The 18,713-nt window shown below is 41.4% G+C and overlaps 1 protein-coding gene across 3 annotated transcripts in view; it reads right to left on the bottom strand.

Annotated features, from left to right (window-relative positions):
- LOC141781527 (SH3 and multiple ankyrin repeat domains protein 2-like) overlaps positions 1-18,713 on the bottom strand; it is a 231,139-nt gene that overhangs the window by 107,569 nt on the left and 104,857 nt on the right. For all 3 annotated transcript variants that reach the window (XM_074657353.1, XM_074657358.1, XM_074657364.1), the window contains one exon: positions 12,065-12,131. In XM_074657353.1, the coding sequence (XP_074513454.1) occupies positions 12,065-12,131 (67 nt within the window). The remainder of the gene's footprint in view (positions 1-12,064; positions 12,132-18,713) is intronic.

Genomic DNA, 18,713 nt, shown 5'->3' with positions numbered 1-18,713 from the left:
GAGAAATAGGGTGCACCCCCTCAGGTTTAGTAGCACCATGTTGTTGATGGCTTTTTTTTCTCTTCACCGTGTCTCTGAACAAAGTGAAAAATGATATCCTCCAAACTTTCCAGTTTCATTCCTCTCTCTATTCTGAAGGTTTTACAGAGGTGTTTGTTCATATATCATAGCCTGATTTATACAACATTTTACTCCTAAAAACATGCCTGTAGTTTCTGATTAAAAGAGAAAATCCAAAATACCATCTGTAAAAACTTTAACTCTAATACGTCAACAGAATGAAAGAAGAATTTTGAACCCTGCTTCATTCAATATTCAGATTTCTGTTCTGGAAATGTAGGCAAAACAGCACATATTTAATAAGATAATGCCTCATTTGCATATTTAAACCCAACATTTCAGAAAAATTGTAATACAAAAACATATTTGTCTTAATGTCAGTAATCAACTGGGGAAGTTGTATGGTGATATCTAGTTAAGATTTAGTGTCTCCTCTTATAGTGGATTAGTAGTTCATGATGGAAATACTGGATTTATTCTCTAGTTTGCTTCCAGGAAGTCAGCGTTCATCCAGGATCCAGCCCGTTGGCGGGAGCAACAGGGGATTCAGGGAAAAATCTGATTTTGAACGAGGGATAGACCGGAGAGAGCAGCTTCTTCCAGGAACACATCCTTGTTGTTGCTAAGCAACTCAGAGGGGTACGGCTCCATACATCATTAAAGCTACACTTACACATCAGCGTGCACACCTGCCTGTTGTATGATGTAATGTACATGTATACAGTATCTCTCTCTCTCTCTGTACTCGTCCTGCTTCCACTGTTTGATTTCCTGCTCTGCTGTTGTGTGAAGTCATCTGGTTCCACGCCGTCCTCGTTAACGAAGGCTTGTTAAAGCTCCACGTCTCTTTTACCACTTCAAAGCGGTGACACACTGATACCGATCCATCCCAGAACTGACCCCACTGAAGGGCAACACACCAGATGGCTACATGCAAAGCATATGTTGTCATAAAGTATGCAATAATGCAGCGATGAGAGCAGATTTCCATACTGTGCTCTGCCATTTCATATTATGTTAAACCAGCGTTTGCTGCAAAATTCTGTAAAGTATCAGATAAAACACACAATTACCGAGCATTTTGAGACTATAATAACAGCTGTTATTCTTTTATGTCACATTTTCATTATTAAGTTGATATATAACTGTACAGTATCTTAATTATTCAAAATATAAGGTGACTGAAAATCTTATTTTCAGTTTTGGCAACCACTTTTAAAAGTTAGTGTTGAGCCCTGTTCTGCAAAGTAAAGTGAGTATTGTCTGAAATAAATAGTTTCTAATGCAGCACAGATGTGCATTCAATACGTGTTATTTTTACACACACTCGAGACAGCGGGTGATGTCATAACGCTACTGAACCGTGTTTATCGGTTAATGCAGCTCAACGTTTCTGAACCGAAAAAATAAGTTTCATAAATACCTTTCATGTCAGCCTCATATCACACTTGCATAAATGCACAACGCCACGTGGTTAACGTTGTGAAACATTGGTTAGGTTTAGGCAACAAAACCACTTGATTAAGGTTAGAAGAAAGAGCATGGTTTGTGATAAAATAATAATAAACCATAACGTAACTTAAAAACAACCACCTTTAAAGGGACTGTTTGTAACTTCTTACACGTATAAATCATTGCGGGACGGTGTCCCATGTGCGCTCGCGTGTGTCTACGCTGTTCAGACTCAGACTCCAACACAAACTACAGTGAAGCACCAAAACCTCTTGGTTGTATCTAGTGAAGCCCGTCTGTTAAACAGTGTTGGCCGCGGTCGGAGGACGCGGGGGAGTGCATAAATAACTGCTGCAGCTCCTCCAGACCAACAGAGGTTTCCCGTGTCTTGTGAAGTGACGGGGCTCCGCAGAGAGAAACGTTATCGTCTCCGACCAAAACTCGGGCGTCTCCCCTGTTCCCTCCGGCCGCGGTCGGGAGGCTGAGGCGGGAAAAGCCAACATTAGGATCAGCATTGATTCACGGAGAGACCTTCGTCTGGTCAGTTAACATTACTGCTAAGCAGCTGAAATATAGAGTGATATTGTGCTTTTAACTGACGTGTGTCGCCTCACTGTTCCCTTTAAAGGATCTGCTACTGACGGCTTGGTGCCAGATACCACAGCAGACCTCCAGAGGTCTAGTGGAGTCCATGTCTCGACGGGTCAGGGCTGTTTTGGCAGCAAACAGGGGACTTACTCAGTATTAGGCAGGTGGTCATAATGTTATGGCTGATCGGTGCATGTAGCCAACATACAATGTAATTCAACGTAACGGTGGTTTATAGAAACGTACAATACCAACGTGTTTTTGAGCTGGTAGTTCAGCTGCATTGAGAGAACGCTCCCCTCGGGGCCGTATGGTAATTTCCACCCAATGATCTCAGAATAATTTGCGTTGCATGCTCGTTACAGCTACTTAAGATGTGAAAAACTACTAATGGAGCCCTTCATGTGGACACAAAACATAAATAAATCAGCATCACAGTGAACTAAGTTCTCCTTCCTCGCTGGCAGGATGTTGAGGAGTCAATTTGTCCTCCTTCCTGGAGACACTGCTGGCACCATCAGCCAAATATAGCATGGATTTCTCACAGTGTGTGTGTGTGTGTGTGTGTGTGTGTGTGTAACCCACATTACAGTAGAAACCCTTGTTTAAGGAAAGAGAACATTTCACAGTGATGAATAAATTAAGCCGTCATTTATTTATATAGAACTTCACTCTTTAATGAGCTTCTGTATGTTTAACAGATTTTAAATGAAGTCCACAAATTCCAGAAAAGAATACTATCTATATTATATCAACTAACAACTGTTATAATTATCGTTTAATCATTTAAATTGGGATTGTTGTCGGGATGACTGTCTGTAAAATTATTCATTTTCAACTAAAATGCTTCAGTACACTGATATACATATATTTTTAAAGATTTTTAGCCTTCTAGAAATCTTTATTTAATCATTACTGCTCATGATATCAACCTTAAATCTTCCTTTAAATAAAGATGTTACCTGATTAAATAAAGTTTTTTTTATGAACGCTGTCTGCTGGAGGAATCTGTTACACACTGACGGTATTGCAGACTAACGTATCGTATCTCTATCGTAACGCTTAATGTGTTTTCCTACAAATGTCCAGCAGCATGAGCGATCAGTATGCCTGCAAAAAAAAGTAAACAAAATGACTTGGTTAGGTTTAGGACAAGATCATGGTTTGGGTTAAAATAAATATGGAAGTGGCGTTATTTAAGTACGGAAGTTACGTGACGTATTATAAACAAACAGCAGCATCCTGGGTGAAGGTCTGGTGTTTGTGGACCCACCCATCCAGCCACAACCTCGTCCACACGCAGACTTTGTCGCTCTTTATACTACTAGTCACCTGGTCTGGCTCACGATAACATGGATTACGTATGAATTGCTTCGTCTTCTGGCTAAAGTAAAGCCCTTCCTCAATCGGCACGATCTAGAGAAGGCAGTTCACGCCTTTATTAGCTCGACACTTGATTATTGTGATGCTCTGTATGATGGTCTCAACCAGTCTTCCCTCGCGCGTCTCCAAGTCGTGCAAAATGCTGCTGCTCGCTTTTTAACTAACACTTCCAGACGTGACCACATCACCCTCCCCGTACTTTACTCGCTCCGTTGATTTTAAGCTCTTGATGTTTGTTTCTCAAGCCATTAACGGCCTCGTCCCACCTTATTTGTCCGAGATTTTAACTCTCCGTGAGCATAACGGGGCTTTGTGGTCATCTGGTCAACCTTTTTTTAGAAGTCCTGAGGTCGAGGTATAAGCTGTGGGGTGATCGTGCTTTTTGCTGTCTTTGCTCCTAAACAATGGAAGAAGTTCCCCCCTGATATACGCACCATCACTGACCTAGTACTCTTTAAATCTAAGCTCAAGACTTTTTTATTTAGATTGGCTTTTAATACCTAGTAGCGCTGTGACATCTTCCTTATGCTTTTTATATACCTATTTCCGATTTTATGATATGTTGTGTTTTTATTCCTGATATTTCCTGATGTTAATGTGAAGCCAATGATGTTTTGGTTGTTGTAAAATAATAAATGTTGATTGATTGATTGATAGTTTGAAGGTAAAATAATCCATCAACCAGCACATCCAAAGCTCACCAATTAACACATTATATCTCGTTTGCATAATCCATATAGAAAATGACGTTTTCTGGCGTCAGGTTGTGGTTTTAACGGGCGGGGGGTTACAGTACAGTACGTGCTCGACTATTTCTTGGCTGCGAGCATACAGTAAATCTTGCCTGGCAACCTCACGGTGACAACAAGACTTCATGAAGTTACTTCTCACAGCCAACAAGATAATAATAATAATAAGCATATTAACCAAAATGTCAAGCTATATGTGTACGAGATGACTTTCTCTGTGCACACAGATATTCAATCACAGTTCATCAGTGAATTCTCTTCCTGCCCGCCGCTCTCTCGGCTCACAGTCAATGATCTTGTAGATAATTTACTGTTATAAAATAACAACGTGGTTTTTCTTTTTAGCCACTACATCACCGTGTGTATAATAATAAACCCTGATGCATTAACATCCAGTCCCTTCTGCCCTGCACAGGCTGTCAGCTACATGTCTGCTTTCCTGCTGAGCGTCAGCCAGATATGCATTTTTTGGAAGGATTTTTAAAGTCATTTTTGGGGTTTTTCTTGCAAGAAGTGTGCAGGTGGAGTTTAAGAAAAACGTAGAAGCAAACAGAGAGCGTCCTCTAAACTGTAAATCCTGCAGGAATAGATGAGTGTGAAAGTGGTTAAGTTGTGTGTGTGAATGTGTCACGTGCATGTGTGTGTGTGTTTGGTCGATACATAGTCCCTGTGGGATTATCACACTGTGGCAGCGGGTGGTCTAATACGCCCATCTGTCAATCATTCTTACACAGGCTTACTGCTGTATGGAGCAGAGAAATACAACACGTATCTGCTGCACACATCCTCGCCGTGCATTCACTCATTACGTGTGTGTAGCTTTTGTCTCATTTTAGACTGACAGTCCATTGTAAAGAAAATAAATAACCTCTTTTAGGAGCAGCATTTTGGAATTAGCACGCTGCGCTGCATTAGTTGTTTAAATGTTTGCTTTGTGTCGGCTCTGCTGTGACCCGCGCTCGTGCTCGGCTGCAGAGGCTGTGTGTTATTCTGTGTGTTATTGTGTGTATTATTGTGTGTATTATTGTGTGTATTATTGTCTTCATAGTGAAAGTCTTTATCTAAATATGGAAATGTGTTGTGAATTAATGGAAAAAGACGAGGACGCTAAAGAGAATTCTGTGGATGTATAAATGCTTTGCTTATTGTTATATGTTGGATGGTTGGCTGCACTATTTGTTTATGGATATTTCCATGCTGCATGCTGTGACACTGTGTTATGATTTATTAAGCAGATATCACGTACAGCCAGCATGATATTAGAAATACTTACATACTAAACACAACAGAATTGATCCAAAGTGCTTCAAGTGCAGAGAGAAACAGAGAAACAGAATGGAGAGGACTAAGAGTCCTACTAGTGTCTCTGTGAGGCTCTACTGAGACAGGCTGGTTAGGTTTTAGGACAGCTATTGAGAAAGTCCTATCACCATGAATTAGTCCTGGTTCTAGGGACAGACAGGAGCTGTTGGTGTCTGGCAGTGTGGTACGTGGTCAGGAGCTCCAAAACCATTTCATTTCTAATCAATCTCTGAACCCATCAGCTATCGGTCTGACTACAGATGATCCTCTGGGGACGAGGGGTTATATTTCTGGGGTTCCGATGTAGCCGGCGGATATCCGGCACAAGACTTCCTTTTCCGTGCGCTGCTCATTGTTTACGGTCCGATTAGTAACTTGAGATGTGAGACTGGAGCTGAGAGACAACGTGTACGGCCGGGTTATTTCACAGGTGGCCGTTTACAAGCTCATTTTTAACCAATAAATGGGTTCCCAGATTGCATTTCAGCCAATGAGTTTCACCTCTTTTGTTCTCCACAGACTGTTCACCTGCATTCAACTACTCAGCCTGAGAACAGAAATCAGTTGCCGACGGTTTCTACATGTGAATGTGTTCTGAATCTGTTCATAGATACATTTTTTTTGAATAGACAAACAACAGGATTTAAATTGAATTGAATAGCTAACATGGAGCCGGTTCGCATGATATGATATCTTATGGAATAATTAGTCCTCCTTTTGCGTTCATTTTCCTGCGAATGTCCAGCGAAATGTGTCAATTTCCGCTCATTACATGAATACAGTCCTTTCAAAATAAACTTCCGTTTTCGCAGGAAACAACTTGGTTAGGTTTAAGCAACAAAAAAGGTTTAGTTAATTCTTTTATTAGTTTATAAGGCACTACATGGCCTTGCACCAGACTACCTTGCAGAAATGCTTTTGGTTTATGAACCAGGAAGGCCTCTCAGAGCCTACGGTTCTTCTCTTTCAGTTGTTCCACAAAGCAGAACAGAAACATTTGGTGATGCTGCTCCGAGCCGCTGAAACGACCTTCCAGAGGAACCGAGAGGAGCTGAAAATATTCATATTTTTAAATGGTATCTAAAAAAAAATCAATTTATGGTTTTATTGTTTATAGTAATTTTATTTATCATCATCATTATAGTGTTTATTTTACTATATTTTTTTTATATCAACAGTTTATTGCTGATCATTATTATCTCTTATTTTATTTTATTTTATTACAATTTCATTATTTTAATACAATCTGCTTATTTTGTGTAGTTTCATAACTTTTATTTATTTATTTTTATTGCTTTTTTTATTTTCTTGAATTTTATTTACCTTTTATTATCTTAAATACCTATACTATCTTTTATTGCTTTCTTATTCAATGAACTTTTATATTGGTTGTTTTGGTGCATTAGTCTCTAAATCCATTTTTAACATTCTAACTTTTTGTCAATCGTCTGTCCAGCACTTTGAGCTATTTGACTTGTTTGAAAGGTGATATATAAATAAAGTTTGATTGATTGATTGATTGATTGATTGATGAGGACAACAGAGAGCTGAGTCCCCAGTTCACCCGTCAGGAGAGTTAGCCACGGTGCTGCGTGTATTGTCGAGGACACATGCAGACACTTTCCCAGTAAAACTCTCCACCGCATCATTTAGTTTAGCTACCAGGTTGTCAGCTGTGTGTCTGCCCGGTGCAACGTTACTCTGTCAGCGCCGCGTAACTTTAGCGAGTTTCCGACAGGCCGTGTGTGTGGCGGCGGTGAGTGTGAGGTTGTCGCTGGTGTTATAGCTGTTAACGTAGCTGTAGCAGTGTGTGTACAGTTTATTCGCCGGTGAATAAATGCTACAACTCCTCAAGACCCGAGCCAACTTCCTGTATCCAGCAACAGCGGCTCAGACTCTCTCAAGGTGGGCTGTTAAGGTGGACCAGCTTTTCTCCTTAAAGTGATGAGTTTTGCTCCGCTTTTTAATTCATTATTAATATTTCTTTTAACCGTTTAACCGATGGCGTTAATCTTTAACGGTTAATTATTAACAACCCTACTCAGTGTGGAAGTGGTTACCTGCCAGTCATGGTCGGTCTGCGTCTGCGGTAGAAAAACGCCTATTTTTGACTACACGGTAACTCGTTTCCATGGCCGGCCCTTTCAAGCTCTACAGCATATAGGTCTCTCTCTCACACACACGCACACGCACACGCACACGCACACGCACACGCACACACACACACACACACACACACGAAGAACATCAGGCCACATACGCAAGTGGTAGTCATCGCCCTTTGAGAAGCCTTCCTTTCTCCTCCACCGATCCCATTGTGTCCTACTTCACAGCTCCGTCCACCTTTGTCTCCGAGTCCATCTCTAGAAATTACGGCAACACTGAAGACTCTTACCGATGTGATTCACTGTACTCAACGCTGACAATTCACTGTATTTAACATGAAACGGAGGTACGATTAGTCATCTCTTCCTCCCTGTGGGGGGAGAACAACCTCGGAGCGAGCAGATGAAATAACCGGCTGATTGATTGAGACTCTCAGAATTAAGATAATAATAATAACAAGCAGCGCCGGCGCTCATTGCTGCTTCCTGTCGTGTATTTAACCTGCATGTATCAGGCAGTAACACCGTGGCTGTCACTGCAATCTAATATTCTTACATGCTGGCCAGTCAGATGTGACAGGCAGATTACTCCTTGCACCTTCTGCTGATTGAAAACAAAATCTGAATGTGTGATTTGAATAATTCTGCGGCCCCGTGGGCAGAGCGGTCGCGCAGCGGGAATTTAATAAAGTATGCAGAGAGCATGCAGTAAACTGTTGATCTGCAGACATCTGTGATCCAACACCTTCTGTTCTGCTACGCCGACGTTTGTATTTTAGGTCACACAAAAGACTTCTTTAATATTTTTCATGTAATGGCAAGAAAACAATTTTGTGAAGATATTTAATTAAATTAATCCACAATAACTGAGATCAGGATTGATTCTGTTGTTCGCAGCAGGTTATGAACAATAAAAAATAAAGAGTATTTACTTTGTGGCATATATAAAGTAGAACAATATATAGTGGTTCAAATGTTGATTATTTTCATTATTAATTAGTAAAACTGCCAACAAAACTTCAAATCCTCACATTTGAGAAGCCGGAATAAGCAGATATTTGGTATTGATAAACGAGTAATAGATGGAACTTATTGTGGATTTATTTTCTGTGGATCAACTAATCAACTAAATTGTTTCAGCACTAGTCTTAAAGGTAGACTTAGTAGCCGAGTGGTTACAGCTTTAGCCTTTATATCGATTCTGGTGTTAAAAAATCGATTTCAAAATTGTAATAAAAGAAATTGCGATACATAGGTGATTGGACACACAGTGGATCTAACCAGTTCAGGGCCCTTTAGGGTCTGGAGGTCTGGGGCAAGCCCCCAGGAAGAGCTCCGGTCGTTGATCCAAACTTTCGTAGTGGCGAAATGACGGTACTGCAACTTCCGTGTCCGTCACGTGATGCCATTGGGCCCAAAAACTTTTGCCCATAGACTTCCATTGGGAAAGAGACGTCTGTAACTCAGAGGATAATTTATTTTTGAGGTGAATCAACTCCGCAGTATGAACACTCTAATATCCCTTATTTAAATCATCAGGTCCTAAAAGTTGTAAAACGCACTGATAGCTGAATCCAGAGTTTCTTCCCTTCCTCCGTTCATGTCAATGAGACCCAGACCGAGGCTGGAGCGCCAAGCCGTCACGACGGCGTGACGTTGGGACCCTGTGACCGAGTCATGTGACCAAGCGGACACTACTGCGCATGTTCCATGTGCCCAAGATCCGGGTACTTTTCCAGACAGAAGTCGAGCCATTTAGGCTTCATGCTCCACTGAGCAACTTTCATAGGAATGAACGAGGCCCCACCTCCAACGCTGTATCCAGTTCTCTTAATACATCCATGGTCTGGGGCGCCCAGATTGGCCATTTCAGCTCTGCCCGGTTGGTCGTCCGGCCTGGACAATGTAGTGAAATCTAAAAACAATGACGCAATAAAATAGAAGATCTGTGTGGCTGAACTGTTACATCATCTGGATCTGGAGAGAAACTGTGAAAGCCTCAGGGCTTATGGTGTTTAGATCATAAACAAACACACGCGCACGCACACACACACACACACACACACGCACGCACGCACGCACGCACGCACGCACGCACACACACACACACACACACACACACACACACACACACACACACACACACACACACACACACGCACAACATTAAAACACACTAAAGCTGCATGTCAGTAAGAGGCTCTACACGACACAAGCTGTCTCCGAGGAGAAGGTGTGGGCCGGGTTCTGTGAGTGTTTAAGGAGGGCTGATGGGAGTATGGGGTACTGGGTAGTAGGGATGGGGTGGGGGGGACCCACCTTTGCAGCAGGCTGAACCCATGGTTGCCAATCGAGAATCCAGAAGTAAAGACGTCCCATCCCCAAATCCACAACGGGACAGAAACAGAGCAAAGATGTCCAACACAGGAGGGGACGGTGACCGACTGAGCACCTTTTAGCTAATCCTGGCTGCCGCTCACAGCTGCAGCACTTGTGGATGAAACAGTGTGAAGAGGAGGGAGGAGGGAGGTGGGGTGTTGTAGCAGATGTAGACAGCAACGAGGCTTTTTTGGGGGGGTAATCCTGCACCGCTGCCGCCGCCTCGGTGTCCCATTTAGCCCCTCACCAGGTCGCTGCCGTGCACGGCTGGTGGGTGGCGTCCATGAGAGAGGGCAACAATTGCAGGATTACATCTTTAGATTAGATTAGATCTCTCTTCATTCATTCCCCCCCTCATCTTTCTCTGTCCTCCTTTATATATTTATTTGTGTTGTTTCTCATTTTCTCTGAGGCCCGGTAATCCCCGAGCTATCCCTCCGCACCACAAACCACTTCACTTCACTTGACTGGAGACATTTCTCCATTTCACGCAACATTTATCGGTTAAACCATCGACACAGCTGGACAACATCCACACAGCGGCGTGCAGAAAAGTGCATTGTATGTTACTGTATATTGGAGCTGTAAATGATTTGTGGTTGCGTGCGTGGCTTTAACATCACTCCATCAGGTGTTAAATGGGAGCTTTAGTGTGTCGTCTTCACCAATCTGCCTCTCCAGAACTTCATAAGTGAGTAAGTGTGCAACTAAGCAACGCAAGGTAATAAATAGAAAGATGAAAAAAAAAAAACATGGAATTTGTTCAAAACTCTTTCTCGTCTTCTCACCTCCCTCTCGTTCCTCTCACACACACAGATTATATATATGGTAAATGGACCTGCATTTATATAGCTCCTTTCTAGTCTTCCGATTACTCAGAGCGCTTTCCACTACATGTCAGCATTCACACACTGATGGCAGATGCTGCAATGCAAAGTGCCAACCTGCCAATCAGGAGATCATTTAAATATGTGTATGCAAAGAAATAAATATATATTTAAAAAATATATATAAATATTATATAGAGAAATAAATGAACGAATACATATAAAAAAATAAATGAAATTATTTTATATTTTGTAATTTACCTTTACATTTCCACATTTTGTATATACTTATTTATTCTTTTATTTAATTATCTTTGTTTCCACATTTATTCATTATTTATTTCTCTTTATATTTCACATTTTCTAATTAATTAATTAATTAATTGTTTTATTTATTACACTTTATATTTATATTTGTTTAACTCCTTTATTCTTTTATTTATTTATTTTCATATTTCCAAATTGTTTATTTACGTAATTATTATTCTATTTATTTCTCTTTATATTTCAATTTTTTTTTATTTACTTATTCATTATTTTATTTATTCTTTTTTATATTTCCACGTACATTTTTTTATTCTTTTACAGATTTATTCTTTCTCAAACAATCCACAGAGGGTTTGAAAGCACAAAGCTAAATTTGGTCCAGTGTCACTTACGCTAGATTTTTAAAAACTCCAAAGAGCTATCGTTCAAAAGAGACCACGGTCGTGACTGTAATCAAGCTGTCTACTTTCCAGACTCTTAATCTAGTCTGACACACACAAAAATAATTCATAAAAGCTTTAAATGTTTTAGATAGAGCCTCCACAACATGCAGGAAGCTGAGCATTGTGTTGTACACCGAACAACCACAATCAATAGAAGATTCCATCTGCCGATTTCATCAAATCCTTCCACACCTCTGGAAACCGACCAATCGGCTCCCACTAAACCAGAGCTCCCACTGGCGGAGGCATTGATCATTTCTCCTGGCCTAATCGGCCCCGGATCGTCCTGGTGTAAACGTAAACTTTCATCCTCTTGGCAACGCTCTCGTAATCCCGCCGAGGGGATTATACCGGGAGGTCATTTAGGAGGATCAAAACCATGGGGGGGGATTTGAAATGTATCCCGAGGGAGATTCAGGAATACGCGCTGAGTGGCTGAGGAAGAATAGGTGAGGGATAGATGGATGGATAGATGATGGATGGAGGAGAGGAACAGAGGAGCTACTCACCTATATCTGTCTCTTTGTGGTTCTTGACGAGCTCAGCGAGCTCAAAGTTTCCAGCTATAATGGCCACCTGGAGAGAAAAATACAGGTTTTACTTCTTTTAGATAGTATGTAAAAGGCACACAAGTAGCTTTTTATAAAAATACACCATATACTCAGCATCAATTAAGCAAAGCTCTCTCTATATATGAAAGCTATACTGAAGTGAAAACAGCTTCACTGATTTTAGAAAGAAGAAAGAGCTACTTAATCACAACAATGTGAGTTCTTTCCTTCTCTTTGAACAGCCACCGACTTTGAACTTCGTGGCTTTAATCATGTGGAATTGAGTAATCTATGACACACACGTGTACACGTCAAGATCCACACATGACACGATGGCGTGCACAAGCAATGTCACATGTTTCTGTGAAGGGGAGAGAGTTTTCTGCTGCTTTCAGACGGAGGAACCTGCAGCCGCGATGATCGTATAATATTCATCGGTAAAAACAAGAAAACAAACAAACTAAATCCAATGTTTTTGAAATGTTTTTGAAATGTCGTTGACATTTTTACATTTTTTCCCCACTTTTATGTAAATATGGATGTTTCTATATATCTGAGGGGTCACCAGATAAATTGAAGGAATAAAAAATGTCTCACAAAAGTACAAATTTCTTTTCTTTCTCCCCATGGTCTAGTGTTCAAAAAGTTAACAAACAATCTCAATAAATCTCAATGTCGAATTGCAATACTTAAATATCGCAATACATATCGAATGGGGGCATATGTGTATCATTCCAACAGGCAGTGATCAAGGTCAGATCGATGAGTGATGCAAAAACTAATAAACAACCATTTAGTAGTCGTGGATTAAGTAAAATCTCAACCCAAAGAGAAGAGGTCGGTGTTGAGCTGTACTCCGAACGACTCATGGATTATTTAAAAGCAGTAAGCAGCATCCTTCAAGGTATTTATGGTTGCAGATTTTCTGGTATCTTACATCTAATTTGAATATTTAGTTGGTGTCCAATTAATATTCCCTCAACTCTTCATCTTCTTCTGACCAAATTAAAGCAATTTGTATTTTTAAAATTCTTTCATCAACTGGCTGCATCAAACAGAGAGAGCAGTATATGTTGTGTGTGTGTCCACCAGGAGGCAGCAGAGGGCTGAAGAGCTGAGCCGGCTGCAGAGGTTGTTCCGCCGGTCAGTGACCCAGTTCAGGCTGCTGCCTGTTGTCGTCTCGCTGCGTACGGTTGTTTCTGCATGCAGAGCTCGTGGTGGTGTTACAGGGTTTTACTGTACGCCTCGAGTCAAGACCATCGGTGTAAAAATAGTCAGGTTCATTTTCCACTCATATGTTGCACTCATGCACTCGCACATGTGCGTGCACACACACCTCAAGGGAAGCCCAGCAGCATTATATAAGCATGCCTGCTCTGATTCCTGGAGAACAAATATTCAGGAGATAGAAAAGGTGTATTATTAAAGTTGGCTTGAGTAGTAATGCTGCTCCCTCCCTCAACAGTTGACCTCTTTCATATCAGTAAAAACTCAGAGAGGAAGCACAGCAGAGATGTTTTCCACCAGTACTCTGTCAGTCCTCTTGAATTTTTCAACAGGCTGCATTAATATACAATATATTCCATGTTTTCTTGAACTGTGAGTCAATAAATGCTCTTCTTCATGGTAGCGAATGTGATGTTTCCTGTGAGGGGAGATGGAGGAGGGGACGCTCGCTGGGTCTCCCACTCACTCTGAGGATTTCCCATAATGCAGTATAGTCGCGATGTGTGACAAATCTCTGACAGGCTATATACTCTCCCACAGGAACCCCTGATCCCAGAACAGCACCGGCTCGGTGGATGTGATGAAGTAACACGTCAGGAGGAAGTGACAGAGTGACGGATGAAGCCGTCGTTTCGGACGGACCGAGGCAGAACTAACAGGATGTGTAACATGTTTGAACGACTGGTAACAGTTTGCCTTTCAACACTATAAAGACAAACTATTGGCCAGTTGAGATATCATAACAGCATACTGTATACAGAGAAACACACTCAAGACGTTTTTGTGGCAATACAACAGCACACAAGGCTCTACCATTGATGTCACTTTCTCCAAAAGGTTCTGATTTGGTGATCTAAGGTCAAAAGGTGTCTAGTAGGTTAGGCTTATTTTGACATAAAACTGTGTTTCAACATGCGGCAACCTGTTTAAAACAGTTAGAGTAACAGATTCCCGGGACACCTTCGTGTTCTCTTCCAAAAAAGGTTGATTGGCTTGTTTACAACATGTCGGACCGTCTGACTGCTCGTGTTTCTTGCCTCATTGGATCTGTTTTTAGAGATCTCAGCAGTTAACCGATGGATGAAAGCCAAGCTGTAATTAACTCTAGTTTTTCTTCAGTGTTAAAGGGGTACTCCAGCAAAGTTGGGGGACTCAGAGGAGACTAGGATAAAACAAAAAGATTGGTAAAAACTAGGGCTGTCAATCGATAAATGTACCTTAAAGGGAGATTTGTCAAGTATGTAATACTCTTATTAACATGGGAGTGAACAAATATGCTGCTTTATGCAAATGTATGTATATATTTATTACTGGAAAATGATTAAAAACACAAAACAATGACAGATATTGTCCAGAAACCCTCACAGGTACTGCATTTAGCATAAAACTATATGCTCCAATCATAACATGGCAAACTGCAGCCCAACAGGCAACAACAGCTGTCAGTGTGTCAGTGTGCTGACTTGACTATGACTTGCCCCAAACTGCATGTGATTATCATAAAGTGGGCATGTCTGTAAAGGGGAGACTCGTGGGTACCCATAGAACCCATTTACATTCACTGATCTGGAGGTCAGAGGTCAAGGGACCCCTTTGAAAATGGACATGACAGTTTTTTTCTCGCAAAGTATTAGCGCAATTTTGGAGCGTTATTTAACCTCTTTCATGACAAGCTAGTATGACATGGTTGGTACCGATGGATTCATCAGGTTTTATAGTTTCATACGAGACCAGTATCTTCACTCTAGCTTAAAAACCCACTACACCACCACTTGAGCCCACTACAACCTAAAAATCACAAGCTGCGTTAATGCATTAAAGAAATTAGTGGTGTTAAAACAAATTTAAGTCTCATTAGTTTATAGGCGACTGATTGGCACAGTTTGCGTCGACAGAGTAGAATGACAGCAACAAACAACAGCCATCATATCCATATTCATCACAGGCCTCTGCAGTATTTTGACATTTATGACTGACGGCTGTTTCCTGTCAACAAAGTGAGAATGACTTTACGATAACAACATACAAGCATCTGTATTTGCCTCTGGAGGGACAGGAGAGCGTCTCTCACCACACAGCAGTGGACAGGAAGAAGAGATGAGCTCCAGATGAAGTCACGGTGCAGTTCACTGAAGCACACACCGTTATTAGTGCATGCTTATCATCCAATCATATTAACTCTCAGCGCCTCACTGCACTGATTTTGTTGTTTTTTCCTTTAAGTTAAGTTTAAGATTTAAGGATGCTACACAGGAGATATGAAAGTTGATCCAATGCAGAGGTTCCAGAGGTTCCAGTGGTTACAGAGAAGCAGCGGTTGGATGCCTTCATGAGGTAATGATGAGGTAATATGACATGAAACCAGGTAACCAATAAGCAACGAGAAAAACGCCGTCCCAATTTATCCCTCATTATCATTACACCGCCCACCATCACCACCACCACCACCACTACTGCCTTCTCCACCATCACCGCCCCCACATCGATTACCGTCTTGTTCTCCCCTGGTTGTCATGGAGACAGATGGTTGTGTATAACAGAAGCAAGCGGGGGGGCGGTGTTAGCCGCTCGCTGCCGAGTGGAACATCAGCCGAGGCAACAAGTCTGCCAGATCAAAACCGGAGACGGAAAATCAATCAGCGATCAATAAAACACAAAAGTCCAGGACAGGAAGGAGGAAAGACCCTCGCTGGTCCTCGCTGAGGCAATTAAAAAAAGGTTACAAGCTAATCAGACTCCAGTACTGAGACCAAACTTCTTGCATCTTTGCATTTTCCTTCATCACACCCACTGAGCCAGTGTGGGCCACAATAAGTCAAGTAGTAGCTACTGTACTAGTGGATGTACAACAGATTTACTTTAGTGATTCCACGAGAGCAAAATGAGCTTCATTCAGTTGAAGGTTGGCTTTTTATTACCAAGAATGAAATACTGGTAGATATTCTTTACTGAGTGTAAACTTCAGGCTTTAGGCTCTCATGCGTAGAGGACCAGGAAGCAAAGCGGAGGTTAGGATTAACTATTGAGACAATTTATGACTTTAGAAAGGTCTCATCAGGGTTCATGTTTCAACACCTTTTTTCGTTTGTTTCTCGAGTGGATCCGAACAACCGTGTCTACACAGGAGCCAGGTTTCCTTCCAAATGTATCACAAATTTTAACCGGATTTAAAGACAATTGGCAAAAGAAAATGAAAATGAAGAGGGTGCAAAAAAAGATGACCTAATTAAAAGAGCAGCAGTGAGGAAGGTCACATCAGATGTGTGTGGAGCGATGAGGAGACGGAGCAGAAGCTTCAGTGGACGTTGAAGTCCCATGATGCGTCATGCTCGTCATCATTTATTCACTAAATCAGTCACATGTTACTTTTTCGAATTTCTGACATTTCCGTTTTTTATGCGTAAATTGAAAATGCACATGGACATCAAAATATTACATAATCCATTTCTGACAACAAGCCGCAGCTACATTTAAATATTACACCGATCAGACGTCAGCTTTTTGATGTTATGTACAGTACATTTCAATTCACATGTATATGGAATACAGTCAGTCCTGTACGGTTCAAAAACTCCTGCATATAATGTCATCTTCTTAATAATCTGCTGTTTGGAGTTTGGAGTAGAATAAATGCTGAAAAATAAGTGCGCTCTATGTTTTCTATAAATTAATGTAGTGATAAAATAGAGGTTACGTCTGACAGAATTTGTTTGGCCCACCGGCAACAATCTGGGTTTGTCATGTGCCCACCCCCCCCCCCCAGGAAAAATAATTGCCCCCCCCATGGTCATAATGGTGGTACTTGGAGAGTGAAATATTTTCTGAGGTTGTACGTGGTGTAAAGCGTTTTGGATTAGAGCGTCTTTAATGAATGATGCTACAGGTGATGCAAGCCACAGCGTTACGGTACTTCTGCATGGATGAAACTGTATGAAACATAACAGTTTCGATGTCTCCATAGTTGCATGTTTTTGTATCCCCGTTACTTCTGAGTCATTCTTATAGTTTCAGGTGCTGTTGCTGCTAATAATTCCCATTAATTCCCAGCTCCCTGCTAGCATCTCCTGGGCTGCTGTACTCAGCAATAGTTGCTATGGCACCAAAACTCAAAGCTGTTCATTAGGGGTTAAAATTGTCTTTCATTATTTATAGAACTATTTATGCATTGAAAAAAAAATCATTAAAATGTCTGCTTATGCTTGGGCAAAACCGGCCTAATGACACGGGCCTCCGGAATAATTTGACATTTGAATTTCAATGTGAATACTTTGGCACATCGTACTACACCACATGTCACCGGTGGCTGTAATTCTGCTGCACGTGACTCTGAATAATAAGGCAAGACAGAGAAGCAGAGGAGAGGGAAATCATGTGACGTACAGTATGTGCCAGAGGCGATGGGAGGAACAAGAGAATGTGTAGGGGGCAAAGAGGGCAAGGATGTATAAAGAGGGAGGAAGGAAGTGGGAAATAGACAATGACTATAATGAGGAGTGGAGGGAGGGATTAGATAAGAAGAACGGAGAAAGGAGAAAGTGCAGAAGATAGGTAAATGAAATTAGTTATTGTAGAGAGGATGAAAAGCTTAGAGGAGCACGGAGGTTACATTGGAGGGAGGCGAAAGAAGAGTTAGAGGAAGTGGAAAGGATGTGACCAATTGTTGGAGGGGGGATTGTTAAATAAAGAAAATGATTTTTTTATCTCTTTGAAAGCCCTCTATCTGGAGAATGGGGCACTCAGAGAGGATGATGGGAGTTTTTCTGTGCTTCAGCTCTGCTCAAATTTGCTTCCCTTTTGTTGTCTGCAACAATGGTGATCAGGCTAAGCTGTGGCACGCACACACACACACACACACACACACACACACACACACACACACACACACAGTCAGACGGCGAACTGACACATGATATTATCAAATGGCACGGCCACACACCCACTCAGTGTCCTAATTAAGAGCACACGCGGCAGCGAGCGGAGCCTCGTTCAGCTGTGGCAATCGCTTTTTATTAACATTTGCACTTTCCAGTTGTTAATTTGGCTCCTAATGACGGCGTTTTCAAGCAGTTCCTCTCGGTCGAATTGACAAGCGTGCAGAGTGCCCACTCTCTTTAGAGATTATTAACACACACACATACAAATATAAGAGGTACGCTATAAAAAGGATTCCTCATTAGTAACCCCCTTAATGAGAAAATGTTTATGACCTGCTGTAAATGCAAATAACGCTCCCACCTATACATGAAAATACACTATATGTAACTTTTGGCCATATATTAAACTATCTCTCTATCGAGCCGATCCCAGCTGACATTGGGCGAAGGCGGGAACACCCTGGACACGTCTGTATTAAACTAATAAGATGTTATTCAGAGCAACA

Source organism: Sebastes fasciatus, chromosome 2, assembly GCF_043250625.1.
Source record: "Sebastes fasciatus isolate fSebFas1 chromosome 2, fSebFas1.pri, whole genome shotgun sequence".
Taxonomy (NCBI): Eukaryota; Metazoa; Chordata; class Actinopteri; order Perciformes; family Sebastidae; genus Sebastes; species Sebastes fasciatus.
This window is presented reverse-complemented; position numbering and strand designations above follow the sequence as displayed.